At 37.2% G+C, this 27518-nt stretch overlaps 3 protein-coding genes across 7 annotated transcripts; 2 read left to right on the forward strand and 1 right to left on the reverse strand.

Annotated features, from left to right (window-relative positions):
- Nucleotides 1-960: 960 nt before the first annotated feature.
- Nucleotides 961-12434, reverse strand: LOC121648391 (coiled-coil domain-containing protein 158-like). 4 transcript variants are annotated; one of them, XM_041998452.1, is made up of 24 exons: nucleotides 12204-12434; nucleotides 11988-12112; nucleotides 11858-11915; nucleotides 11384-11514; nucleotides 10346-10530; nucleotides 10155-10255; nucleotides 9772-10081; nucleotides 9631-9683; nucleotides 8713-8823; nucleotides 8489-8570; nucleotides 8150-8269; nucleotides 6047-6262; nucleotides 5709-5945; nucleotides 5423-5591; nucleotides 4780-4932; nucleotides 4498-4610; nucleotides 4098-4256; nucleotides 3729-3821; nucleotides 3103-3225; nucleotides 2525-2679; nucleotides 2182-2244; nucleotides 1917-1969; nucleotides 1515-1654; nucleotides 961-1069 (listed from the first exon to the last, which is right to left on the reverse strand). In XM_041998452.1, the coding sequence occupies exons 2-23, from the start codon at nucleotides 12106-12108 to the stop codon at nucleotides 1554-1556; spliced, it is 2907 nt and encodes a 968-aa protein (XP_041854386.1). In that variant the 5' UTR covers nucleotides 12109-12112; nucleotides 12204-12434; the 3' UTR covers nucleotides 961-1069; nucleotides 1515-1553. The 4 variants fall into 4 exon arrangements, with proteins under 4 accessions (XP_041854386.1, XP_041854387.1, XP_041854388.1 ...); XM_041998453.1 differs by having other exon boundaries at nucleotides 2182-2241; nucleotides 11988-12434; XM_041998454.1 differs by lacking the exon at nucleotides 3729-3821 and having other exon boundaries at nucleotides 11988-12434.
- Nucleotides 12435-12503: 69 nt separating this feature from the next.
- LOC121648401 (cyclin-G2-like) lies at nucleotides 12504-16461 on the forward strand. Of its 2 annotated transcripts, none has more exons than XM_041998474.1 (8): nucleotides 12504-12657; nucleotides 13195-13318; nucleotides 13434-13571; nucleotides 14216-14466; nucleotides 14600-14678; nucleotides 14773-14871; nucleotides 15101-15303; nucleotides 16245-16461. In XM_041998474.1, exons 2-8 carry the CDS (start codon nucleotides 13196-13198, stop codon nucleotides 16354-16356), a joined length of 1005 nt encoding a protein of 334 aa, XP_041854408.1. In that variant the 5' UTR covers nucleotides 12504-12657; nucleotide 13195; the 3' UTR covers nucleotides 16357-16461. The 2 variants fall into 2 exon arrangements, with proteins under 2 accessions (XP_041854408.1, XP_041854409.1); XM_041998475.1 differs by having other exon boundaries at nucleotides 12508-12652.
- Nucleotides 16462-17369: 908 nt separating this feature from the next.
- Nucleotides 17370-25914, forward strand: LOC121648400 (sia-alpha-2,3-Gal-beta-1,4-GlcNAc-R:alpha 2,8-sialyltransferase-like). Its single transcript, XM_041998473.1, has 4 exons — nucleotides 17370-17816; nucleotides 20166-20288; nucleotides 20497-21054; nucleotides 22225-25914. Exons 1-4 carry the CDS (start codon nucleotides 17662-17664, stop codon nucleotides 22505-22507), a joined length of 1119 nt encoding a protein of 372 aa, XP_041854407.1. The 5' UTR covers nucleotides 17370-17661; the 3' UTR covers nucleotides 22508-25914.
- The last annotated feature ends 1604 nt before the right edge of the window (nucleotides 25915-27518 follow it).

A 27518-nucleotide genomic window follows, 5' to 3' on the forward strand; every position in this document is an offset into this window, starting at 1 on the left:
TAGAGTACAGAGATTCAGCAGACGGTTTAATCTGAATACATGGCTGTCAGCTGCATGTACCACACAATCAGTTAATTTCATAGACAATTTCAACTTCTTCTGGGACCACACACTTTTTAAAGACAGATGGTTTCTGCCTAAACAGGTCAGAAGAACAGACCTGTTTTATTTTATGAGACACTGTTCCCTCAGACAAGGATAACAGACAAAAGAGACCAAAACATAAGACAAAACCAAGCAGAAGCCTTGAGATAAAACCTTCTCAACTCCCCCCTGAAGACCACAAGATACAGGAAACCCCAAAAGCTTCCAGCAAGGACCCACCCCTTTCATCTCATCAGTCCATCCAGGCCACCCTCCCACTCCCCATCATTCCCATTCCTCGTGGACTTCACTAACCCAGATCAAGGAGCTGGTCACTACTGCAACCAAACTGACCCCACCCTTTTCACCTTGGTACCCCCTTTATCAAAACTATTAATTCCTCACACCACATCTTTTATTTCTTGAATTTTTTTTTTTTCTCTTTTTAAATTGTGTTTTATGCACTTTTTAGTGCTTTCTGCACCCAACTGTAATGCTTTTGTTGTTTTATGTAAAGCACTGAATAAGGTAGTCTTGTACATGAAATGTGCTATACAAATAAACTTGCCTTGCCTAAGATATGTCCTGTTTCGAACAGCCCTTTCCTGTTGGCTGAATGGGACAGTGGTATGACTGTCAGTGTGTATATGAATCAACAGGTATTGTTTGCTAGCAGAAGTCAACAGAGGCACAGTAACAATTTCCTCTGTTTGCATTTGCATTTAAACCTGGTGTGTTGCAGCAGGGAAACATTGAAAACTTGGAAGACACTTGCTCAAGAGGTCTGGAATTGGTGATCCCTGCTATAAAAGATATAGTTCTTGTATCTAGCTAAATTTCTGGTCTGATATTAAATAACCAATCAAGATACTTAAAAACACTATAAACACTTTATTGAAGATAAATAATAAAAATAAAACATGATTAAGTACAAAAGTCTGTTGTGACTGAACTTCATCTGATGAGCCTTCGAAAAACAGGACTTCTGGAAGACAAAATCATGATCTGTCAATAAAATTTAAACATTTCATGTGAACTGAATGAGCCTTTTGTTGTAAACTAGATATCAGCTACCTCTTCAAATCCACCAAATCCTCAGACATAATCATTCAGACAGGATGTTTGTGATGTCTGTTACTGATTAGCTTGAAATGTGACTAGGTAGGATGTTACTCAGCTCATCCTTCAAGGTGACAGCAGAACACTGAAGAAAAGCCCATAAATGCCTCAGTCTGTGTACACAACTGGCTCTTGTCAACTAAAATGTACACATACAATGATATAATTGCAGGAGATTATAAGATTTGTTGCATTTTTTCTGACCATAAATGTATTGTTTACATTCATGCTTTTACAATATATTGCACAATCTATATGTGGCAATTGTAGCAATGTGTTAAATTGTAGCATCTCCAATCCCAATAACTTACTGTTAGAAGGAGCCAGACTCCGGATTGCTGTGTCGTGTGTTAGCTGTTTGGGTTAGAAGTCAGGAGAGAGTTGACAGGTGACCTGCGGCCAAGTGAGAGTAACTTTGGGAAGCTGGTGTACACCTCGGCAGTCACTGGGTCTAAAAAGAAAAAAAAAGGCAGAGGATCTATCAAAGATTAAGGATTTAAATACTGACATAAAGCATAACCCCTCTCTCTCTCTCTCTCTCCATATATATATATATATATATATATATATATATATATATATATACAGTTTTATAAATTATAAAATTATTATATTATGTCTGGAGTCAATTATAAAAAATTGTGATTTATAACAAGGAATTTAAACATAGATTGTACAGTATAAAAAAAACTAAGATAAGTTAAAAAACTCACTTTTGCTGATCATCTTCCCGTTCAGCTCAGTAGTCATTAGGAATTGTGGCTCCCTGCAGTTATGAGCAGAAAGACACGTTACATCACTTCACTCAGCCTGAAGCACTTTGAGGCATGTTGAATGTTGCGTGAAAAAAAAAAAGGTTAAGTGGAGAAATGGTAGAACCATCTTTTCTTTGTTTTTTATTTTGTTTTTTAAAAGTGAGCCATACTCAACTCACAAAAAAAAGGGGTGATTTCAGTCAGGTTTGATTACTTCCCCTACCTGCTGCAGGTCTTTCTTCCCAATCTTGAGCCAGCTTTTAGTTCTTCATTACTGTCAGAACTGCTTAATTGAAAAGAGAACAGAGAAAAAAAGAACTAGAAAAAAAGAAAGAAATAGATGCAGAGTGTTTTTAATCTGAGCAAAACCAGTGTTTAGTTAGTGTTTTTTTTTTATTAAGATCTGATACTTGAAGGTTTAGAAAGCAATAATATGAACACTCCCATCTTTTTTTTTTCCAGTTACTTCTGGCGCATTCAGTTGCATCACCTGGTTTTAAAATGTGACCTAAGCTACCATACATTAGAAGCAAATTCTTGTAGTGTAAGAATGAAGTCAGACATACAATGTGGTTCTGTGCTCTCCTTCTGGAGCGGACCTCCTCCTGTAGAAACTGCTGCTCTTATCAGTGTGTGGTCTGTGATTTCCTGAAATCTCTCCTCGCAGCTCTCTGATAAGAAATCCAAGCTTGCCAGGGGAACTCTCCTGCTGCCTTTTTGACTTCAGCAGTAACAAAAGAGAGACAAAAGATTATGTTAAAAAAAGAGCTGCTGTGATATGAAACTATTTGGTCTGATTTGTTATCATCTACAACAGTAAAACCACAGAATACGGGTTAATCCTGCAAATTCAATTTCTGTGGCCATTAGCAACAACACCTTTGATCAGGCTTAAATCATTTACAAACCAAAAGGTCTCAGCAGAGTAACACTGTAAGAAAAACAAACTAAGACAGTATTTCCAGCTGTGTTGAAATTACCATCTGATTACTTATTGCAGGAATGTGATCTGGAGTGTCTTTGATTTAAGGGTGAAGCAGATGTGCTGAGCTTGTGTCTATGCAGCCAAATAAAAATGATCCACACATGCACTTGGGCTGGAACAATGGGAGATAGGCGATATGAGGGGAGTTTCTGACTATACCTCAATCTGGATGTTGGAGGGGCACTGGGAGGAGGGTGGAACAGTGTGTGCAGAGCGGGTCAGGGAGTCCAGGTCAGGTGGAAGTACATTCAGACCTGTGCACAAATTCTGACCTTGGAGCTCCTATGGATAACAAAACAAGTGGTCCTTTTATACTTCACACATTTTATGTTTGAGACTTATGTTAAAGTTTCCTTCATGAATCTCCACACAATTCTCCATAAGGGCAAAGCAAAACCAAGCTGTTGGAGTGTTTTGTAAATATATTAAAATAACAGGACAGTCAAAACCGGTTCAGATAGTCAGATTATTCTATTAATACATGTCAGAGAACCTTTGCCCGGAATACCAAGTCCTCTTTTTTTGTGAGACTGGTGGACTGTCATGTTTCTTTTGGTAAGGAATGGCTGTCTACTACCATAGAGCAAACACTACCAAAACCGGTGTTTGATTTCTGGAATTTCATATGTAGACTGATGAGAATCTAAAATGTGAAAACATTTGAAAACTCTTCATCTGCGTTATACATGTGTTTCAAAAAGAACACAATTGGTTTGTAAAGCAGGGAAAGCCATGTTCCTTCCCACAAAGTCTATCTGCCCAACCTTTAGGCTGGAATACTCTACCTTTAAGTCCAGAGCATGTTGGAGTTTAAGACGAAAATACTCCTGCTCCTTCAGCTGGATGAAATCCTGACAGTTTGCAAAGCTTTCTGACATCTTTGGGAACATATGAGACAAAACACATCACAATCTTAACTAAACTTAAAAGAACAGAACTGACATGGCCCTTTTTTTTTTGTTTTTTAATCAAAACATTTAGACAGAATTCCTGTTTTGTTTAAGAGGGAAATAAAACTGACAGACTGGAAAAAAGTGCACTTCTGAAATGTGACTAAAACTGTATTTTTCCATTAAAAAAAAGGGAAAAAATGCATTTTGGAAGGTATTTTAAGCTTTTATTTGACTGTGTATAGTCACCTATAGTACACTCACCTTGTGAAGGATTGCCTCTAGCTCGCTGATTCGCTCCCGTAACTGTTGATCTTTGGAGCGAAGGGCCTTCAGCTCATTGACGAGTTGTCTTTTCTCCTCTCTGATGAAGATAAGCTCCTGGAGCTGACGCTGGGTCTCCAGGTTCTGGTAGCGTTTCTCCTGGACAAGTTGAACAAAATAATAAAGAAATCATTGATGCTGCTTAAAATGTATAAGTAGAACTTGTACACCCAACACAAAAATAAACTCTGTATCTTTCTGTTATTGACATATCTGTTACAATTTTGATAAAAGACATTTGCATGATCAAATGAGTTAATTAGCATGTAAGGAGATAATATAATTATCCGTCAAATAAGTACTCATAAAGAGTTTCCAGCACAGAAGTGTTTTGTTTAACCTGTTGAAGCTTCTCCATGTTCTCCTCCAGATGTTGGATTTTGCCCTGCAGAGAATCAACCTGCTCTCTTCTGGCAGTGATCTCCTTCTGCATGTCTAAAGCCACCTGAAGACCTGGAGATGTGCAGAGAAAACGTTTAACACATGTGTGATCTATGTAAATATTTGATATTTTTGTTCGAAGATTTTATTATAACCAAAAAGTTATTATCTGTACAAAATTGTATTTATGCACGAGGCCTTGCAGTACAGCCTCAGTTTAAATCATAAATTGAAATCAAACCATGTCCATCTGCTCCTTCGAGGGCCCTCAGGGTGGGCCCAATCTTATCAAGCTCGTCATGGGCGCTCCTAAGCCGACTCTGGAGTTTCATCACCACACCCTCATGCTCGTCGTTCTTACAGCTGTGGAGGAGTTGCAACTCCTTGTGTTCCTCTGAAGCCGTGCCCACACAAACACATGTGTTACATCCAAAGAAAGTGTAGTAAAACATGCCTTTTGGGCAAACACTTGCAACAATAGAAGGGCTTGGTTGACCGACTAAACATACCAAAGACAGTTCTTTGTTTTCCTTACACAGCAGGACAAGAGGATAATTCCATTTGACAAGAACAAAAAAGGAGAGTTGTTCTCTTACTAGGGGAAATGCTGTGAGCTACAATTCCTAGAGAATGAAGAAGGCTGACTGCAGCAGTCTCGTGACCATAGGCATTAAAAATAAACTAGGACTGCCACTTATAACCAGTTGTGAATGCCATGGAGAAACAATATCTAGTAATTCAAAACTAAGTATACATGGACACTTCAAACAAACATCATTTGGTGTAATTAAACAATAAATTTCAGGTACAGTGCTGCTTGAGTGTGACACAAACTGCATATAAGGAATTTTAGCCTCTTTTGTGGTGATAAACATTGAACTTACTGGTTAGGGTGAGTAACTGCATATGCTGCAGCTCCAACTGTGAGGTAATTTCCTGTTTCTGCTGATTCGCTTCTCGTACACGCTGACTCTGTTCAGTCACAGAGGCCTGTAGCTGCCGTCTCCCACATTCCGCCACAGCCAAGTCTGACTTGTGTTGGACTAAGTCAGCCTGATGCAAAAATGGAAAAAAAAGTGAGCCTGACACAGAGTGAAATTAGCAGTGGTTTAGAACAGCAAATCAATACGAAGAGGTAAAAAATTGCTTAAGAGATTTTTTTTTTCTGACTCTGAGCTGATGAATGTCCAGTTTGTGCTGGTTCAGCTGGTTGATGAGGAGGTTGTTCTCCTGCTGAAGGCTGTCAATCATGTGTCTGTGCTGTACTGTCATCTGGACGCTACTTTCCATTTGCAACGTTAAATCATCCATCATTTTCTCTCTTTCATTCAGTTTCAGCCTCAGTGTTTCTTGTTCAGCCTGCAGGGTCTGGCACTGACTCCGAGCTTCTTCTAACCTGACGAGATGCTGAGAGAAATATCAGTTTCGGCATCAATCACAACAGATAGGGAGTTATCAGATAAGAACTGTGAATGTATGTATTGCTGCAATTTTCTGGGATTCATCACCTGCTGGATTTTTTGCTGCCTGAGACAAAGTTCAGCATCTTTTTCCTGCAGGAGTCCCAGGAACTTTCTATCCTCCAGGGCCCTCTGGTCCATTAGAGCCTGTAGGCAGATATTCTCCTCCCCAGCTTTGGAAAGCTGCTCCCTGGTCACTTCCAGCTGTCCTCTCAGGATTTCTGCATCCTCCTGGAGTTCAAGCTGCTGCTGCTTACAGCAATTCTAGATAAAAAGGAATAAACAGTTGGTTACCAGTATGAAAATGGGCAACAATTCAATAGTCTTTAAGCTGTATGAAGAAACACAATCTCAGTGATGGCAGTTTGTAGTTTCATGCTTCATCTTGTGCTAGTCCTGCTTCATCCAACATACCTGAGGTAACATTTGATCCAACAGACTTAGTATGTAATCAGAGTTGAAAGTAAAACTAATACAGATGTGGCTAAAATTATGAGTTTTGTACTTTAGAATCTCCATACAAACCTCTTATTATCCAATTGTAACTAGCAGTTGATACTGATTAAAATTTAAAGATTAAAGTAAAGATTACAACAGAGAAAGAAATTTGTTCATCATCTAAAACAAATCTCAAAGGGAACATTTAGGGTGTTGATAACTTGATAATTAACAGAAATCCCAATACACACGACTATATTCAGGAATACATTCATATTTGGTGGCATCTCTCCGTTGTTGGACCTCCCTGCTCTTACACGTGCAGATGTGAAATACCCGAGGCAGGAAGAGCAGCAGCAAAGGCTCACAGAGCACAGAGATGAGCATCAATGACCGGCACTGAACTGATTCAATAAGACAGAGTTATAAAATAAGAGGGGAAAAAAGAAGCTAGAAGAACTCAGAGAGCACAGACATTTACCAAGCCATAGGGTCACTCACCTCAGTGAAACCCCAAAAGGCCCACAGCCTACCCAGTTACTAACCCCATACCAACACTCTTGTGTATACTTCAAGCTAATATCACTCTATTTTTATCATCACATCTTATTTAGAATACTTGATCCTGGAAACATCCTCTTAGACACCAAGATGAAGCAAATGGCGATAAGAGTCTACAAGTTGCTGGAGAAATTTGAATTTTCTCTAATGGTGACAATCTGGGTTAGCTGCAATCTGAGTTAGCTGTTAGGGTATTTAAAGTTTACCATGATGTTAGCTTGTAAAATTTATTTTGTTTTGCTAATGATTCTGGGTATTATCTGTTAAGTTAGAAGCTGTAATGGTAAAATTGTCCTTATCTCCCAATTGTAAAGAATCCTTAAAAAAGTTCCTGGATCCATTCGGTGATCCATATCACTCCCGAAATGTAATCACTTGTTCCTTATTCCATTTTTGACATTTCCTGAATATTTTACCAAAATCCGTCTATAACTTTTTGAGTCATGTTGCTAACAGACAGAGAGACAGACAAACCCACGAAAACCAACGATTCTGGTGAAGACAAAAAGAGGAATTTACCGGTTCAGTTTGGGGAAATGAATCAGTTGATTTACCAGGATGTGACCCCAGCCTGTCTTTCCTGAACAAACATTGTGATGGATTTGCTTACTGACTGCAGCTTTTCCAAAAGTAATCAAGATTCTTGTGTAATCCTAATACACAAATGCTGCTTCACTTGATTTTACATATTGCTTCAGAGAAAGGATTAAGACAAACTTTGCATAGCTACATCTAAAACCTACAATTTAACTCCAGCCTTTTGCTTTCGGTATTTTAATGATAGACTTATTGAGAAACTTGTCACTTGTAAAGTAATAGGATCAGTCAGGATCTTTATCAGTCAAAGTAAGTCACAGAACTGCGTCTCCACAAAGCAGAGGTATTTGCTGAGAACAAATATAAATATTACAAGGTTTAACATGGACGTCATCAGCACAAATTTTAGCAATTTTGATAGTAAATCTGTTTTCTCAGAACCACCATCTGACTGTGTCAATCATTTTTGACCACACCCACATGTGTGTTCAAGCTGTTTCATCAGCACATTACGCAAGTAACATCATGTAAGGCGAGGCAAAAAGCAGACTTTGGCTGTGATCATATCAAATTCAAAGAACATCTTGGTTATTCATTTGTTATTTACTTCAGTACCTTGAGTTGTTGAAGGTAGGCCTGCAGCTCCTTTGCCTGTTGTAGTGAATGGTCTCTGTCTCTCTGGGTGTCAAACAGCTGAGTCTGAGCTTCAGTGAGTTGTTGCTCCAGACAACAAACCTACAAAACCACATTTTGCAATCACAAACCAAACATAAAATGAGCCATTCTGGTAACAGCGGTCATTTCTCGAAAACTCCTGGAGTGTTGCTTCATTACATTTAGATGTGCAGTTTAACATTAAGTTAACGTTTTTAATTAGTCTAGTTACTGTCTGCTTAATAACAAAATGTCTAAATGCTGACGTTATTAATAACAACATTACAGCATATTCTTTACCTTATCTTTGTAGCTGGCAAGGGTTGATTCAAGTTCACTGATTTGCCGCTGGTGCAAGGATGCCTGTCTCTCTGATAGTTTTCTACACATAAACATACAATATTTTCTGACATGTTCAAAATAACTCAACATAGAATGACTCTAGCTGTAGAATAATACAAACTGAACACTTTCCAGTAAACATATGTCAAATTTCTGAATAAGAATTTGTGATAAACATTTACTTCAGCAGCTCCAGTTTGACACACAGACCGACGCCGCTGTCTTTTGATGAGCTCAGTTTGTCAGTCAACATCGCCATCTCCTGGCCAAGACTTGTAATCAGGTCTTCAATCCTGTGTATATGACTATTGTTATGGTAAATTTCATAAATTCAGACTTCCATTAGTCATGAGTTATATTTGTTCTGTACAATGAAAAGTTGCAGGTAACATTCAAGAATTAATATGAAGATGTAATACACAGGAATTAGCCAGTTGGCTACAGATGCCGCTCCCATATTGTGACTTTATGTTTAATGACAAACTGTTAGCTGTTCTTTGAATATTTTTGGTGACTATCACTGGTAAGAATATCACTCTCATTAAGGATTCTGGCAAATAGCTACAATAGGTTATGTCTGATTATGTACAAAAAGTCTGTGAGGGGACTTGCTGTGGTGATTTGTTATCCAAAAACTAAAAATGCTGTGTACCACTGAGATAAAACACTGATTAAGAGACGTCCTTTGAACAAAGCTGTTAACCCCCCATGTGCTGAAACATAACAGCCCACTGTTCTCTAGTGTGTCTAGAGATGGGTCAAATACAGAGCTGAATTTCCCAATCTGGATTCAAAAGCAAAAATTATTAACGTATTATTATCCCATGGTTAAACAAAAATAGTTTTAAAGAAATAAAGTGAGGCAGGACGTACTTCAGAAGTGACATGACTAAGAATGAAAATTATTAACGAAATTGGTAAAACAGTACTTTTGAAATAAAATTAATCACCAGGTATTTTGTCATATTTGATATTCAAAATATAATTTTTGTTTTGAACTACAGGTATAACAAAACAAGCTATTTTCTAAAATTTTAACAACAAAGCAATGCAATTATTAATTAAAGAAAACATAATAAGGCCAAATTGTAAAATTGTACCTTTCTTCCTTTTTTACTCCACTGTATACTTCATTCCTTTGCTGTTCCTTTGGCTGGTATGAAACATAAAATACAAATCACTTATAATTTAGATGGTTAAAAAGTACTAAGCATAATTTTTATCTAACATGCAGTACTTACACTAAAACATCTTTCTTGTATCTTGTCTCGCTTGTTGATGAGATCCCCATATTCATTGGCCAGAGACTGCTGTGTTTGGCTATTTGCACCTTTAGGAGTGATAAAGTTGTGCCCACATTGTTTCTCATACAGTAAGTGGTACATTTCTTTAACAGCCTTTTCCAGTGTTTCTACTTTCCTTTTAAGTGCCAATGCTTCATCCTCCGTGTCTTGGAGCTTCTGGTCCGCAGACCTTTTGATGTTCTGGAGCTCTTCCAACATGCACAGCATCTTTTCCATTTGATCAATGTGCTCCCTTGAATCCTTCAACCTATAAGTGAAAAGATCTGTGGGTCAAAGTGATTTTACAACTCTCCAAAGGAATAGTATATCTCTCTGTTCACCTCAGGCCATTTTTCTCCATTTGGGCCTCATGCAGTTTAATTTGCAGGTTCATGGTGGCTCTCTGATGATTAAATGTGTCTTGTTCAGGCCAATCATGCATCTGTGTTCAATAAAGTTAAATAAATACTTATTACATGACCAAAAGTACTACCTTCCACATAAACTATATAGCTGGAATAAAAGTATGGACCTTCTTGAGCTGCAGTTCAGACAGTTGTTGAAGACAATTATCCACTACATTTTTCAACACATCCTTTTGAGAAGAGTTTTGGTTGCTTTGGACCACTTCTTCGTTTAAAGTATACAGATTGCAGACCAGAGAATGACTTACTGTTTGCTGGTGGGTTGAAAGAATGCCATCTTCAGATGAGTCATCTACCAAAGAAGTAAAGGAAGGTTAAAATGTTGTATGATACGTGAAACATTTCTTTGTTAAATAGGTTGAGCTTTTACTTACAGTCTTCACAAACATTTTGACCTGCAGAATTTGTCTGTCTTGTCCAGGGATCTGCAACCACTGGTAGAGACACTGATAGTGTCTCTCTGGACCTTTCACAATGGCTCTTAATGCATGGCTAAAGAACTAACTAATGTTTTTTAAATATAGATATAATAACAAATGTAGTTTTTTTTTTTATCCTTTTTTGTTTGTTTTTTTAAAGCAATTTTTCAGTTATATATATATATATATATATATATATATATATATATATATATATATATATATATATATATAGTATTTTTTTTTCATGTCATTAGTTTAGAAAACTCTGCAGTTTTTTATTTTTACATAATTTTTCACAAATATCGACATCCCCGGTCTGTCCATCCTCTTTTTGCAAAAGTTTTATGTTTTACATTATTTTAAAACCTAAAAATAGAAATCTTAAAATTATCTTAAAATAATTACAACAAATTCCCTAAAGGAGATCTTTATCTAAAATTATAAGTTGTCTTTTTAAAAGGTACTGTAACATTTGTGGCTCTAAACAAGTTTTACTTAGCTGGGCTGTGGGAAAAATGGCACTTTGGACTGTAAAGGTTGCAGACCCCTGGTCTAGTCCTTAAACTTACAGCTTAAGTGCAGTTTGTTTTCACCTAATTGCATGATATTTTGGGTGTTGTGAAAGTGATAAATTATTTTAGATAACATTTCTGTCTTTCAATCTGATCTTACATATAAAAGGATATTTATGTTACATTGCTTGAGCTCAGTCATTACACCTACTAAGGCAGTTACTTGTTCCAGGAGAACTATTCCCATAAGTGCAGCCAAAACTCTCCAGGGCAATTCTGGTTGCATTTTCCACCTCCTCTTGGAGTCTTTGTGTTTCCTTGGTTCGTCTATCAAGTTTTTCACTGTCAAGAAATAAAAAGGTTAAGATCCTTCTTTATATATATATATATATATATATATATATATATATATATATATATATATATATAAGGGATATATATACAGACAGACAGACATAGATAGATAGATAGATAGATAGATAGATAGATAGATAGATAGATAGATAGATAGATAGATAGATAGATAGACAACATCACTTCTTGAGACCCACAATAACTCTTACGAGTCACAGTTGATCTTTACTCGAATAAAATGTATTTTACGTTTAATGCATCAAATGAGGGAGCAAGGAAACAAAATATTATCTCCTTGACATAAATTTACCGTGGCTGTGGGTCACTTTACCTCAGCTCATCCAGTGACAGATTGTGGAATCTCAGTCGAAGAGAGGTGCTTCGGGTTTCTATAAAATAAGTAAAACGCTACCTTAGTGAATTACTCAGCTGTGCTTAATTAAAAATGTTAGCTATCTTACCCGATGCTTGTTGTGTTTGTATTTTATCTCTCGATGGATGATCGTTACGTGAAACATTATAACTATCGTCAATAAGTGGCCCGGAACTCTGAAATTCGGAAGGCTGGAAACCCGATGACATCTCTCTTCACATCCGTAAAAAATAATTGCAATGTCAAGTCACAAGCAATAATTAGCTAATAACAATAGGTTGCCGTCAACAGAAAGTTTCATTACCATGGAAACAACATCCGTAGCTAATTCGGCTAATTCCAAGCTAGGGTGCATTCCGTAAATATTGTGTTGCACTTTGAAGGTAATTTGGTAGCGTTTCAGACTGACAGCATAGATCGGATCGGAACCATCAAGGAATGCTCGGTTCAGACTGCAAATTTGCTGTAAAACAACGTTAGCGCCAACATTTCGAAATACTACGACAACAACTTCTGCAACAGTTATTATGACGCAGGCGCGTTGCGTTTCCGGCGGTGCATGGTGGTTAACGTAGTTTACAAGCTGCTTAGTTATAGATTGTTTATGGGCGTCGCTTCATGGATGGGCTCGAACATTTTCTTCTTTTTTGTAACCATGTACTGTCTGTCGTTGCAATCGAAACGGAGACATGAATAAGTAAATTTTGCAATGCAGTTGTAAAGCAGTTATCACTGCACGTCGGCGTGTTTAAGGCAAGGTAACACGACTATTATTTTTTTTTTTCCAAAAACAAGCTAGCTAAGTTAGCTAACACTGTCTTTATTTGCGAGTCCTCCTTAATACTGTTTAAAATAACGTTTCAAAATGTTATCCAGCCAGAATAATGTAATTATTTTCAATAGATAAATTAGTTTAGGTTGTGATCAATTCAGCCCGATTTCTGATATTTAATGGTGTCTTTTTTTGGGATTGATTGTGTGACCCAGTTTGTCTCCCTGTTGACATCAAGCCTAACCTCTCCCTATAGTGTTAACGTCCGCTTTTCTTCCACAATCTTTTGGGTAGTTTTAAGTATGCAAACATTCCTTTTATCAGTTTATGATGAGTTAACAAACAGGGCGTTTTTTGTTTTGTAAGAAGTTGGTGGAAGATTTTTCAGAACACTGACATCTGACACCCAGGAGGTGTGGTTTAGGACACGTATATACGCTCTTCTCCTCAGCCTATAGGGAATCATTGCTGTGAAGATTTTCTTGGGTGTCACTGTTTCATGTTTGAATATGTTATTCTTCAGGATGAAGGATCTCCAAGGCGTTGACAGCTTGCTCTTGAAAGAGCTGAAGTCATGTTGTGCAAAAGAGTACAACTTTCTTCCCAAGGAGACTGGCCTGAGGGTGATGGAGTCGACTTCAACAGAGGTGACAAACTCACCTACTTTTTATATTTCTACATCTGTGTGAAGGCATATGGGCTTACTACAATGTATATTGTTTCTGTGCCCTTCTAATATAAAATATTAAACTTTTTTTTTAGAGTCACAGCACAGTGTCTGCAAAATGCAGAGACAGCAGAGTGGAAGAGCTGTGGGGCCTGACCAGTTTCTTTGGCTACAGCACTCAAACGTTTGTCCAAGCTGTTAATTTGCTTGATAGATTTCTCACTGTTATGAAGGTAAGAAATACAAGTGTAATACTTTTCTAACCCTTGTCCAGAACTTTTCCTAGTTAATATTACATGCCTCTTTCAAAATCTACAGCTGTTTCAGAGCTCTGAGTGCAAACCGAGATCTGTATTAGAAAGCCAGTCAGATTCTGTATTGATACTTTTTTAAGTAATCCATGGGCTTGGACTGACATGTACATCTCACGTGCTCACAGTGTATGAACTAGTACGACCTCACAAAGCCTTTTAACATGTGTGTGTTAGTTGTTCTCAAGTGCAGAAGTTAAGCCTTTGGTGAGACACCTCTCAGCGTTAATGCAAAGACAGAGCAGCTGGAAGTTTTAAAATCTTCCAACCCACCTCCTCAGTCTAACATCTGATTTAGATTGACATTACTTGATTTATTGCTTGTATGCAGTTCAATTTAAGTCTCGCTTATTTTGAGTTTTTGTCTTTTGAAACAATTGCTTAATATAGTTTTCACTTCACCCTAGTCCAGTCTACACTTCTGTCTTTTAATCTGTTCATCAGTCATCTATGTTGCATACCCACTTATGTTAAATATGTTGTACCACAAAAATGGATTGATCAGTGGTGGAATTTATCATAAATCATGGGATGTTGACTTAGACTTATTTCTGGGATTGTGACAGGTGCAGCCCAAACATGTGCCCTGCATTGGAGTCTGCTGTCTTCACATCGCTGCCAAAATGGTTGAGGAAGAGAGTAATGTCTCACCCTCTCATGAACTCATTCGCATCAGCCAAAGCAAGTTCACTGTGTCAGACTTGTCCCGTATGGAGAAGATCATTTCTGAGAAACTCTCTGTGGAGCCCAAGGCAGTGACAGCCCTAACCTTTCTACACCTCTACTACTCAGCCATCACCTCCATGTCTGCTGGAAGGTACACAGTTTTTTTTCTTTTACATGTTTCTTTTTGGTGAGACTTTGCCCTAGTTTGCACAGAGCTGGTCAAGTAGATTCTGCTTTATGAGGTCTGTTTTGGCGGATCACATTGGGATTCACTCTATTTTAAGGGAGGAGATCCCAAGCATTGGGAGACTGGAAGCCCAGCTAAAAGCCTGCTTATGCCGGCTTGTTTTCTCTAAAGCAAAAGTAAGAATTGTTCTCAGGTGATAATTTGTCAACATAGCAGCATGCAGTGTGAATCTTGGAACTAAGTGTCCCACTGCTCTTTCCGTCTTTACAGCCGTCGGTGTTGGCGCTGTCCCTCATTGCTCAAGAGTTTGAAACCCTCCAGTCAGCCACATTGTTGAAGACTATTCAGCAATTCAAAAGGCATCTAAAGGTAAGAGACAGTCTACTTCAGACTGAGAGAAACCCTAATTCTTTATTTGGGAGAATATTTTTCCTCACATTGGACTTTAAGACTAGACAGGCATTGGGCACATTGTTCTTCTGTAAAGCATTTTTAAATGTATTGAAATATTTACAGCCTGGTATGATGCTGCCCTTTCTACCCTCATGTGCATGTTAGACCTGTAAAAGAAAGAACAGTCGACTTGTTGTCTTCACAGATCGGTGACAGTGAGCTGCTCTACTGGAGTGAACTCGTGGCCAAGTGTATGACCGAGTACTTCTCAAGTCAATGCAACAAACCTGACAACAAAAAGCTTGTTTGGATCTTGTCCAGGAGAACAGCACAGAGTCTTCAGAACAGTCACTTCAGCGTACCTGGTCTGCCAACTATACCTGAGATGAGCTGGGATGAAAGTGAAAGGTTAATAGTCCAATTTTTCTTCTTCCTTCATGCTGCTTTTCATCTGACTGAATTTAATGTGCACTGATGGTGACGGATTTACAAATTGTTGTTTAAGATTTCATGTTTTACAGATATTTTAAGCCACCTTCAGCTGTACTGTACACTCCCCCCCCCCTTTCTTTATAATTAAACATGACCACCAATTGGGGAGCAGAGATGCAGCAATCCTGCCTTGAATGTGCAGTGTGAAATAGAGTTCTGAGCTTATTCATACCAAAGCTTTTTGTTCTTTGCCCCTGCCATTATTTGAATAAAGATCCTTTTCAGATAGCTAAAACATCTAAAGCTTTTAAATAGATGTTTTGAGATTGTATTTGGACCAATGCATTCTGGCTGTTTTCCCCTTCACATCATCTGAGTATCTGCATTAAACCAAAGCATGATCAGAGGGGATTGGCCAGTACTGTTCAGGCTCTAGGAACCCAGAAAGACTTTGTTAGAAGTTCCTTACGTCTGCATTCTAACCATATACACGGTGGTGACAAATTGACACTTAATCATAAATAGACAAATTAAGGACTATAGAAAACAAATAGTACAAGTATTTTGCAATTGCATTCTTGGGTCTGATCTCACAATAGCTCCATTATTAAGTGGAAAGGGAGATCCAGTAGACCGGAAACATTTTATTCCTGGTCAGCAGCCTATTCAGATCAGTTTACCACTAAACAATAACGGAAGGAGCTTTTAGTTTTATATGCTGAGTTCTTAAGTATGTGGGAAATAAATTTCATATTTCAGCTTTTAAGCCTTTCTTTTCAGTTCTTTAAAAGCAATTAATCATCTTAAGTTGTTATTTAGTCTTCAGTTACCACTTAATGATTTGATAAATGGAGCCAGTGCTGGGTTTGCAGTTATGAGGACAATTGTTGTATTAATGCCCCCCTTCTCTTTGGCAGCGAGGACTCCTTTGAGGACTTGAGCTGCGGAGAAGACAGTCTGTGTGGCTCGTTAGGAAGCGATGGGGAAGGAGCCTACTTTCCGTCCACGTTTCTTGACCATGGACAGTAAAGACTCTTGGTTGTGTACTATTAAGATTTTTTTTTACCTCTGAAAAGTAACTGATTTTAAGGTGTTAGACGTGTGTGCGTGTCTCTCTCTCTCTCTCTCTCTCTCTAAATATACATATATATATATATATATATATATATATATATATATATATATATATATATATATATATATATATAATCGTAAATAGGTATGCAAAATGATGGATTTTTTTTATCATAAAGTGCCTGTGTTAATTCAGTTTACTGTCTTTGTATGTAATTGGAAAAATTCAACATATCCTAATGCAAAAAAGAAAATTGCAATATTTTGGCAGCTTGATGGTAATACATCTGAATTTTTGTCTTTTCCAAGTTTTTCTCTTTGTATTTGTGTTCATATTTGACACATTCCAGGAAAAATAGCAAAGAACTTGAGGATGCTGATTATGTTGTAGCTAACATACTTACCTACCCTTGATATATTTTTTACAACAGGTTTTATACTCAACACCTACTTATAGGCAGTATTCTTCTAATCATGTTTGTACAAGTTCTATTATTATTGTGTGCTATATATAATATTATAGTGCAAAAATAAACTGTAAATGCAAAAAAAGTTTATATCATTATGAATGCATGAAATGTTTACAAAAATAAGCTTACTGTAAAAAAATGTAAATAAAATTTTGAAATGTTTTGTGATGCAGCATAATTATTGTATTTAGATATGTGGAATATGGTGCAAGTATGAAAATAACAATGCTAAATAAAAACGACTTTATTTCTTGGTTTTGGTCCAGTTTATTGCATTTAGTTATTCTCTATTTGAATCATAAAACTAGTGGAGTAAATGCTTAATTATTATGTTGCATAAGGGTCTTAAATTTTGGGAGGGCACAAGTGATTATGATTCCTCATCTATTTTTGTCCCATTCATTTTTATTATGGACAAGCGTTCCTTTGTGCTCATAGCTGCAGAGAAAACCTTGTATCAGTGTGTGTGTGTTTGTGTGTGTGTGTGTTGAGGGGGTGGAAGTGATGCTGATGATGCTGCTGCTGGTGGACGGGGCTTGCCGTGTTCCCGTGGATGTGTTGACACGCATTTCTGCTCCATATTCTTGATTAAACCGACAGGAGGAAGGAGGAATGAAAGCGGAGCGAGCCGCTGCATCTCCACCATGCAACCATCGACTACCGGCCGTCCATTTTACTTGACTATATGAGCCGATGAGCAACCGTATGTCCGGTCAAAGCGGTCCCGACCATGACAACGTAAGACAACGCCTCGCTGCAGCTACACACAGGGAATGAAAACGCTTCCAAGATGGTCCGCATCGCCAAGGCCCTGGGTTTGATTATTCTGTGCGTCGTTGTGCTCATCCTGTCGCTCATCAGTTATGTGTCTCTGAGAAAAGACAGCTTCGGCTCCTCTAAATATTACATGGGGGGCCCGCGGATTATGTTTCATGCAGGCTTTCGGTGAGTACTATTTTGTTCAGCAGATTTTAGGCACTTGATGAAATGCAGACGAGGTTTAGTGTGAGCATAAACAGAGCAGTGTGGCCTTGTGTGGACCAATCCAGCTTAACTCCTTCTCTATAATGTACTTCCTGTCAATCAAACTGTGAACTGTCCAAGGTGCTGATGTTTTAACCCTAGACCTACTGAACCTGAATGTTAAAAACAGTAGTTCTCTGTATTCAAAATCAAAAACATCTACACATTTTACCACATCTCTTCTGCAAATATCCTCACCAACACCCAATCCAATGATTTGCAAATCTCAGTCTCATATTTTATTCCCAGTAGAACATCAACAATATATCAAATGCTGAAACTGAGATGTTTTATCAATTCATGGAAATAGCTCTTTTTGAATTTTATGGCAGCAACACATCTCAAAAAAAGTTGGAACAGGGTGACGTCTACCATTGTGTAGCCTCCTCTCTTCTTTTAATAGCTCTGTTAATGTGAAGGAAGTCCGGAGACCAGTTGCTGGAATTTTAGGAAGAGAATCCCATTCTTGTTAGTATAATTTTAGTCAAGGAATTCCAGGTGTCTGTTTATATCATTCAGATGGGGAACCGAAATAGCGTTTGTGATGATAAAACAGTAGAAGGCAAAGCTGCAGAATAATTTTTCATTGATGAAAGGTCTGGACTGCAGGCAGGCTACCTGGACTTGTCACCTGTGAAGTCGTGCTGTTATGATGGATACAGCATATGGTTCCGTATTGTCTTGCTGAAATATACAAAGCCTTCCTTGCAAGTTCTCTGGATGATAGAATATTTTATTTTAAAACCTCTATCTACTTTTCAGCATTGATGGAGCCTTTACAAATGTGGAAGCTGCCCACGCTTTAGGCACTAATGCAATCCCATACCATCAGAGATGCAGGCTTATGAACTGTTTGTTAATAACAACATGATTTCCTAAAAGAATTTCACATTTTGATCCACCTTACTACAGAACAGTTTTCCACTTTGCCTCACACTATTTTACAGACAGTGATTTCTGGAAGTGTTCCCGGTGTGGGGCGGTTGTGGCTCAGGAGGAAGGGCAGTCGTCTGCCAACTTGAAAGTCAGTGGATTGGTTCCAGACGTCTCCTGACTACATGCTGAAATGTCCTTGGGCAAAACATTGAACCCCATGTAGCCTCCCGATATGCCTATCAGGGTGTGAATGTGTGTGATGGAGCAGTGGTTCCCAACCTGGGGTCCAGGAACCCCCAGGGGGGGTCCCCAATTATGGTTTCAGCAGGGGGTGGGGCAGGGGGTCCATGGCTTATTATGCATGAAGGGGGTCCCCGAGGAAAATAGGTTGGGAACCACTGTGGTAGACCAAGCACTTAGTATATATTAATAGAAGTGCTGTACGAGTGTGTGTGTGTGAATGGGTGAATGTGACATGTAGTGTAAAGCGCTTTGAGTGGTCAACATGAATAGAAAAGTGCTATATCAGTACAGTCCATTTACCATTCCTGAGAACATGCAGTGAACTCCAGTTTAGCCTGGATTTGATGTAGTGTTGCATGAAGGCCCAAAGATCACAAGTTTCCAGTTTGATCTTTGGCCTTGTCCCATTGGGCACAAAAATTTAGATTCTCTAAATATGTTAATAATGTCATACACTGAGTGACGGATCTTTTAAGTGTTTGTATCTTTACATCAACGAACAGTTTTCTGAAATTGTTCCACAGTTTTACATGCAGTTTGTTGCAGACTGGTGAACCTCTGCCAATCCTTATATCTGACAGACTCCGCATCTCAAAAATGTTAATTTTAAACTGAGTCATGTTATAGACTTGTTGCCATTTAACTTAATTAGTTGTCAAATGATCCTGTTCTAGCCATTTTCTGCCCATGTTACAACTTCTTTGATATGTGTTGCTGAACTTGTACCGTGTCTCATTTTTAACATCTGATATGTTGGTTATGTTCTAATGGGAATCAAATATGGGTTTATGAGATTTGTAAATCATCACACTATGTTTTTATGTACATTTTACATTGAATCCCAGTAATTGGGGTTGTAGTTTTGTCCTGAGTGGTTCTTTCACCAGTGCTAGAAGGAAAAATAAGATGTAGTGATACACTGAACACCTCAACTGTTATTTAAAATAAATAAAGAGAGAAACCACAGATAAAAAAAAGAACAAATAACTGGATCTTTTTGAGAATATTGTCAGAGGAATTTGGGAGGAAATGGAACAAAACCAAAATGATTCATCAGCTAGACACTGACAATGACTTAATGATGAATCAGTATCCTGTTTTGTTTTGCTTGTCCCCTCTTTGTTATATATTTTTTTACATTGTTCTTTTAAGGTCTCAGTTTGCCATGAATTTCCTGGACCCATCCTTCATCCCATTAACCAACGCCTTGAATGAGGAACTCCAAGGAAAACCGTCCAAATGGAAGTTTAACAAGACAGCATTTTACAAGCAAAGGTAGGATCACCAGAAAACTTGATTTACCTGAAGGTTATGTACAGTAACCTTTTTTAGTTATTTAACTAATTGTTTTGCCTGTTTGTAAAATTGTGAAATTGTCCATCAAAATGACACCAAAAAAAAAAAAAAAAAAAAAAAAAAAAAAAAGAAGGAAGTCTTCTCATTAGCTCTTGTTTACTGTGCTAAAGTGCTTTTCTTTATTCAGGAAAGATATCTTCAACTACATTGACATTCCACACAACTTTTCCCTCACAAAGGACAGTGTGCGTGTTGGCCAGCTGATGCATTTTGACTACTCCAGCCACAAGTATGTCTTCTCCATCAGTAATAACTTCAAGTCACTGCTCCCTGAAATCTCTCCTATCCTCAACAAACATTACAGTATGTGTGCTGTGGTGGGAAACAGTGGCATCCTAACAGGCAGTCACTGCGGCCCTGAAATCGACCAAGCCGACTTTGTCTTTCGCTGCAACTTCGCTCCCACAGAGGTTTATTCCAAGGATGTGGGAAGGAAGACCAACCTGACCACCTTTAACCCCAGCATCCTGGAGAGGTACTACAATAACCTGCTCACCATTCAAGACAGGAATAACTTTTTCCTCAATCTGAAGAAGCTGGAGGGAGCCATCCTGTGGATCCCTGCCTTCTTCCTTCATACATCTGCCACAGTAACCCGGACCCTGGTGGACTTCTTCGTGGAGCACAAGGGCCAACTGAAAGTCAAATTGGCCTGGCCAGGAAATATCATGCATGATGTCAACAAGTAAGATTCAACTTATATGTGCTTGGTAATAAACTAACAAGCCAAGCACCAGAGATGGGAATTAAGATTGCTTGACAATAACTCAGATCAGGAAATGCTGGCATTTCATTCAACAAAATATTAAAAAAACGCAATTCACCTATGTCAAACAAGAGGGTTGGCTAAGTAATTTACCATCGTAAGTAGGAAAGATAACCTGAGTTGAATAAAAGATACCAATTAACATTTAATATGTGACAATTTTCATCAAAACACATGAGGGACCAGCCCTACATATAATATATATAGCAAACAGAATGATGAAGTCAACACAGTTGCTCAGCCAGTTGTGTGCTGGTGTTTTTGTAATTATTGCTGTTCTTCCAAAGTCTTTTGACTTCTTAGTTCAGTATGTGCACAAGGTATGGAGCAATTCCCTCTAATATTCACAATAAAGAGCTAAAAGTAAAGTCAAAGGACAATGATGAAGAAATTTAATATTCAGAAGCTGTGTTTCTATTGGTATTTAGGCATTTTACTAAAATAACAGTTACATTTTTATCATTTTAGAATGAACTATTTATATCTACTTGCCATGGGTTCAAATAGCACCTGCCATATTTGTGACATTTTTACTATGGTGTCTCTGAATGGAAAAACAACTGTGTAAAGTGAGATTGTTCTGTGCTTTAAAATTGCAGTACTGGCTTTCTTTGATTGGAGCTAGAGCCCCATTTGGGATAAGTAACATCTTAAAATGCACATAGTAGAAGACAGTACACAAGTTTGAAGTTGTCACCTGTAGCGCAATCATTGTTACAACTGAGGCAACTGGAGCCACTCGAAGATGGAAACATGTCCATGTCTGCAATTTTGGCCCCTGACAGCCACTGTCCATTCACAATTGCGCTTGGCATTTGAAGCAATTTATATTCCATCTTTATCACTAGATATCACTAATTCTTACAATACCTTTAAAGTAATTTCACTACATGATGTTTGCAGTTCTTGCTCTACCTTTATAAAAGCAAACTGTGCAGGTAAGGGTTACATATAGTTTCTATTGCTTTTATCATAGCAGATTTCTCATTGTCACAAGTATGATATGTGTGTATTGGGGCAACCTGCAAACTGTCGGCTTTGATAGGCTACAGCGTAAAGATGAACTTATTTCTCATTTTTCTCCCACAGATACTGGAAGACTAAAAACCTCTCTCCAAAACGTCTCAGCACTGGGATCCTCATGTACACATTGGCCTTCGCCATGTGTGATGAAATTCACCTCTATGGCTTTTGGCCCTTCGGCTGGGATCCCAACACAGGCAAGGACCTGCCTTATCACTACTATGACAAGAAAGGGACCAAATTCACTACAAAATGGCAAGAGACTCACCAGCTACCCAGTGAATTCAAGCTGCTCTACAAGCTGCACAGGGAAGGCGTGACCAAACTCAGCCTAACGCACTGCACGTAGAGATTTGTCATGAACCAGATGGTTATATCAGAGTTGATTCAGAAGACCATGACCAATAAACATCAGCTCAGATCAAACTTTTGTTGTGATATACATGATAAGCATGGTATGTGTCAAAGCAACTTATTATCATTCTAACACCTATCATTCAAACATATATGACTATAATTTCACTTGACATTGTCAGACTCGGGGTGTAAATTGCAGCATTGTAATTAATTCAGTATATTCTTGTGTTGATAGGTAAATTTAGGACTATCATGCTACTCAATTGCTTCCATTATTGTATGTAAAATGGCTGCTGACTGTGGCTAAACAGAAAAGAACAAATATTTATTTCAGCTGGAATCCATTCAGCTCTGGAGACACAGAAAGTAAAATTTTTAAATTCTGATCGATACAGATTAAACACCTTTACAATAGTATTCTGATTCTGTACACTGAAACCACTGCCTAATCTCAGGGAAAGAGTTAGATCAGTGTTTTTTTTGTAATCAGATTCAATGCCTCAAGAGTAGTACAGTTCCTCTTTTCAGGCCTTTACCCCAATGAGGAGTCACACAATCTGTACTGCTCTGAAAGATATTTGTTTACAAGAGTATACTCTATAAATATCTGTGTTTTATTTCCTGTAAACAGTGCGATTGTCCACTTAAAATTTTGTTTAGATTTTTCAAAATTTTTAAATGATAATCAACATTCCAACAATAAGCCATAAATTCATAAACAAACAATATTCTGTTGTCATTACAGTATATAATTGGAGAGAGTGGCCTACATTAGGTTCTGAGAATAGAAATTATAAATACCTTCTTGTAAAACTTAAGGCCCACAGCTAAACTAGTGGTAAGATTCAAATAACAGAGCATTGGTTTTCTAACAATAGATTCAAGAGACAATAATTTTGCATCACAAACAAATGAAAGTGATTATTATGATCAAGTTTGGATCATGTTCTATTTGAGTTAAGGTATTTCAGGTTTACTTTACATGTTTAACTAGATTTAAACAGATTTCATAAAAGAAAATGGGGTAAATGGATCTTAAAATACAAATAACAAAATGTGGTTATAAATGTTTTATTATTTTTAGCTGAACTTCCAATTTAAAAGTGAATATTTAAAATATTGCATTTTTATGCAGATTTACTCTATTTTAATTTTTCCATGGAACAAAAATAGGCTCAGCAATTTTGTCAGAGGGCGGTAAAGTGTTACCAAAAAGAGCAAAGCTTGCTTCTTGTTTCTGTATGCAGTCTTTATGCCTATAAGTTAAAGTATGCTAATGGCTAATAAGATTTTGACCTTCTAAAGTAGCTTATTTGTTCTTCTTTTGCTTAAAGTTATAGCTTTTATGTGACTGAAAACCCAACATGTAAGCAGCTACAGATTTGCTATAAGTGCTAGCAGTCTGAAATGGCTATGATTTAGTTCAGTGCGAGTGGCTTATATCAAGCTATGCTAAAATGATCATTTATGAGTTGTATTGTCCTAACAGAATTTGACTTTCAAGGCATTATGTTTATACCATTCAGATGCAGCAGACAATTTCCATAATATCTTGTTTACCCTGAGTTAACAATGTTAGGAAGCTAGCATTAGCTTTTCACTTGCTCTGTTTGGCTAGTAGCCAAAAGCTGCTAATAGCTAACACTTATGGAAGTGCTACTTTGTGAACCTCTTTGGAAACCTGCTCTAATATGTCAATCTTTAGATCTCCATTAAGACTGAATTTATAAACAGCTGAAACAGCAACCAAAAACAAATGTGATTACGACTTATGTCATCTTGACCTCAATGGTGCATGTCTAAAAACATTAAAAATTACATTTAAAACATAATTTCTTCCATACCTAATTGATCTCAACATTTATCACCTAAAAGAAGCATATAGGATTCAATATAAAGCTTGTGTATACTGGAGAAAATGTATTAATTTATTACAACAATATCTTTGACAGTGTTTGTGATGTAAAAGTTGGAAATGGAGAATGTTATTTAATTATTGCATCTTGTAAAAAAGAGCATGGTCCATTTCAGTAGCATGTGAGGCACTAACAAATATTTTAGGCTAATTTTATACAACCTTTTGAAAGATTGTTTTAAAGGTAAAACTTATTTCTTTGTTATCGTTTGTAATCCTGTTGGGGCGTAATCTATAACTAAAGTCTTTGTATAGGAGCTGTTTGAAACTTAATAAAACCTACTGCTATATTCCACATCGGACCAAAATCTCTACAGAACAACTTAATGAAGAACAAGCTTTATTTTTCTATAAATGTAGATAATTCAGTGGTTCTAAATGGCTGACTCTGTCATGATAAACTGAAACAGGATGTGGCTGAGGACAATGAAATCCAAACAGTGAAAGCTGGCCACATGTCTGTCTCATGACTGCAATGCACCATGTTGTAAAATGACTCCATTGCTCGAGTCATTCACACTCACCAGATTTAGTGTGGTTTTGTTGTCATTACACTTTTAGATAGTAGGCATTTACTTGTCATCCTGTCTCACACAAAGTGTTTTTGTCTGTCCCCTTTGACAAGAACATTTCAAAATAACTGTGTTAGAACTTTAAATCAGAATGCAGTAATTCCCATGAAAACCCATATGTGGCAAAAAAGTCTTAAATCTGAATTTTAGTAGTTTCAAACAATGTCATGGATGTCTATGAATACTTTCCGTGGTCCCTTCATTTTTGTAGGTTAACAAAACCAAAGACAGTTGAAAGTAAATATGACACACATTGGTTTTGGATTTTTTTATGCTGTAGAGCTATTGGCAAAAAAAAGAGAGAAAAAATTAACAAAGAAAAAAAAAACTTTTTTGATGTCAAAAGCGATGTTAAATATTTGTTTTTCTGTGACTTCTGCCAAATTTAATATGGTAAAATTTGTGACTCCATGAATGTCTTCTTTTAAAATCATTTGTCTGAAATATCCACTGGCTCTGACATGAATGTTTGACATTTTCCTTTTCACAAATGTTCTGTTAATGTTGAAAAATCGATATGTAGAATGTCTGTAAAAGAAATGCTGACAAAGTCTGTGAGGATTGTAATTCCATAACAGTATGGCTTTTTGTGCACACACTGACATGCATAACCTAAAACATACTCTTCATTCCAAATGCGGCACTATGGTTTATTCCAAGAACCCTTTAACATTCATGCCCTCATGTTCAATCTGCGCAACTTTATTTCATAATGCATACAAAAGCTTGGCTGTTTATGTACATTTAATAAATCATGTAAGGGACTGTGCTATCAGGTTTGCTTGAACAAAACAATTATCCATAAGAAACTGTTTAAATGTTTTGATTATACTCCATAAAAAATTCCATTATGTGCCTGAATATTCCTTTCATCAAAGCCTCAGTGTGTCAATAAAACAATATTTTTCTCTGATATGTTTAGAAAACAGTTCTTAGAGTTCTTAAAATAATACATTCAATTATAGAAAAGGTACATCCTGTAATTTGTTGGTTTGTACTGGCAAACATTTGATTTTAACACAATTTTCCTTTAGAAAATACAAGTAAATGTCATTGTGTATTGGACAAGCTGAAAACTTAGAAGATTTGAGATTTTTAGAATCTTGAGTCATTTAGCATCAAGTATCTTTTTCAATCAAATTGGTCTATGACAGTGGTTCTCAAAGTTTCCCAACCCCACCTATATATATATATATATATATATATACTTACTATAAATAACTTACTATAACTATATAACTTATAACTTATTATAATTTACTATACTGTGTAACTTACTATACTCATAACATCACAGACATGAGGGAAATAAAATAAAAAAAATAAAAAAAAACATTTACTCTTAAACCAAGAAGAAGAAATCTGCCCACTTTCCCAGTTACCTGTTTCTCCATATCTCTCTCTTTCTTTTCTTCCTTTGATGCTTTCAGTAAACCCTGGTCTAGGGTCTGCAGTTCTTCTTCTTCTTCTTCTTCTTCTTCTTCTTCTTCTTCTTCTTCTTCTTCTTCTTCTTCTTCTTCTTCTTCTTTATAATTTTTGGTGGTTGGCAAAAACAAATTGGTGTTACTGCCATCAAGTGGTCTGGAGTGTGGACCAGACTGTTTGCAAGAGCCCAAGTTGTCAAAACATTAGTTTGTCTGCTATTCTCCCAATCCCATGCGCCCCCACGTCATGTTGCCGTGCAGCCCCCCCCCACACCCCAGTTTGAGAATCACTGGTCTATGACAATACCATGCTTTTGAATGATGCATTAACAAAGAGAACACCAGCTCCTAGATACCAGGGTTAAGACTGGTTCCACCAGCTGCTCTGGCAGATACCCTCATCAGTCTTCAGGAAGCACCAACATTTCTCCTCTCTTTGGGCAAATGTGAAAAGTTTAGTTAATGTTGGTTCTAAATTCACCAGGTGAACCTATTTGTGATAGGTACTTATTCCATTTTGCTGGGGGTTAAGCTGTATATAATTTGCTTTATTCTTTTTATTGCTAATGTCTGCAGGGTGATCACAGCCAGATGCACATCAACACTCGTCACTGTACTGTTTCACAGAGTGGGATGTTGAATCATCAGAAAAAATGGTTATTATAAATAAAACCTGATGGAAATGAGGTTGGGAAAGACTGCCACAAATCATGATTTTAAAACAGTGTTTTGCATCCTCTTCAAGTGAACAGAATCTGAACATAGAACTCTTGTCACATAAATTACCACATGTTGTTTTGAACAAGTTATTTTTTAGAATCAAAGCTAGTTAGCCAAAAATAATATCTAATAAAATTCTCTGTCACGCCCATACGTATGTACTCTGTAATCCTAAATAAAAATGAGATTCAAAATGCTTAACTGTAATAGATATATTACATAAATCATTCTTTTAATTAACAGTTGGATTAACCAGTTATTTGATTAATTGAACCCAGGCTTCTGTTGCCGCCAACAGTTTCATTTAGTGCTGAAAATAAATTTTGTGCCTGTGGTTCAGAGTTATAATGGAAGGATCAAACCTATTTAATC

This window comes from Melanotaenia boesemani, chromosome 11, assembly GCF_017639745.1.
Source record: "Melanotaenia boesemani isolate fMelBoe1 chromosome 11, fMelBoe1.pri, whole genome shotgun sequence".
In the NCBI taxonomy this organism is placed as follows: Eukaryota; Metazoa; Chordata; class Actinopteri; order Atheriniformes; family Melanotaeniidae; genus Melanotaenia; species Melanotaenia boesemani.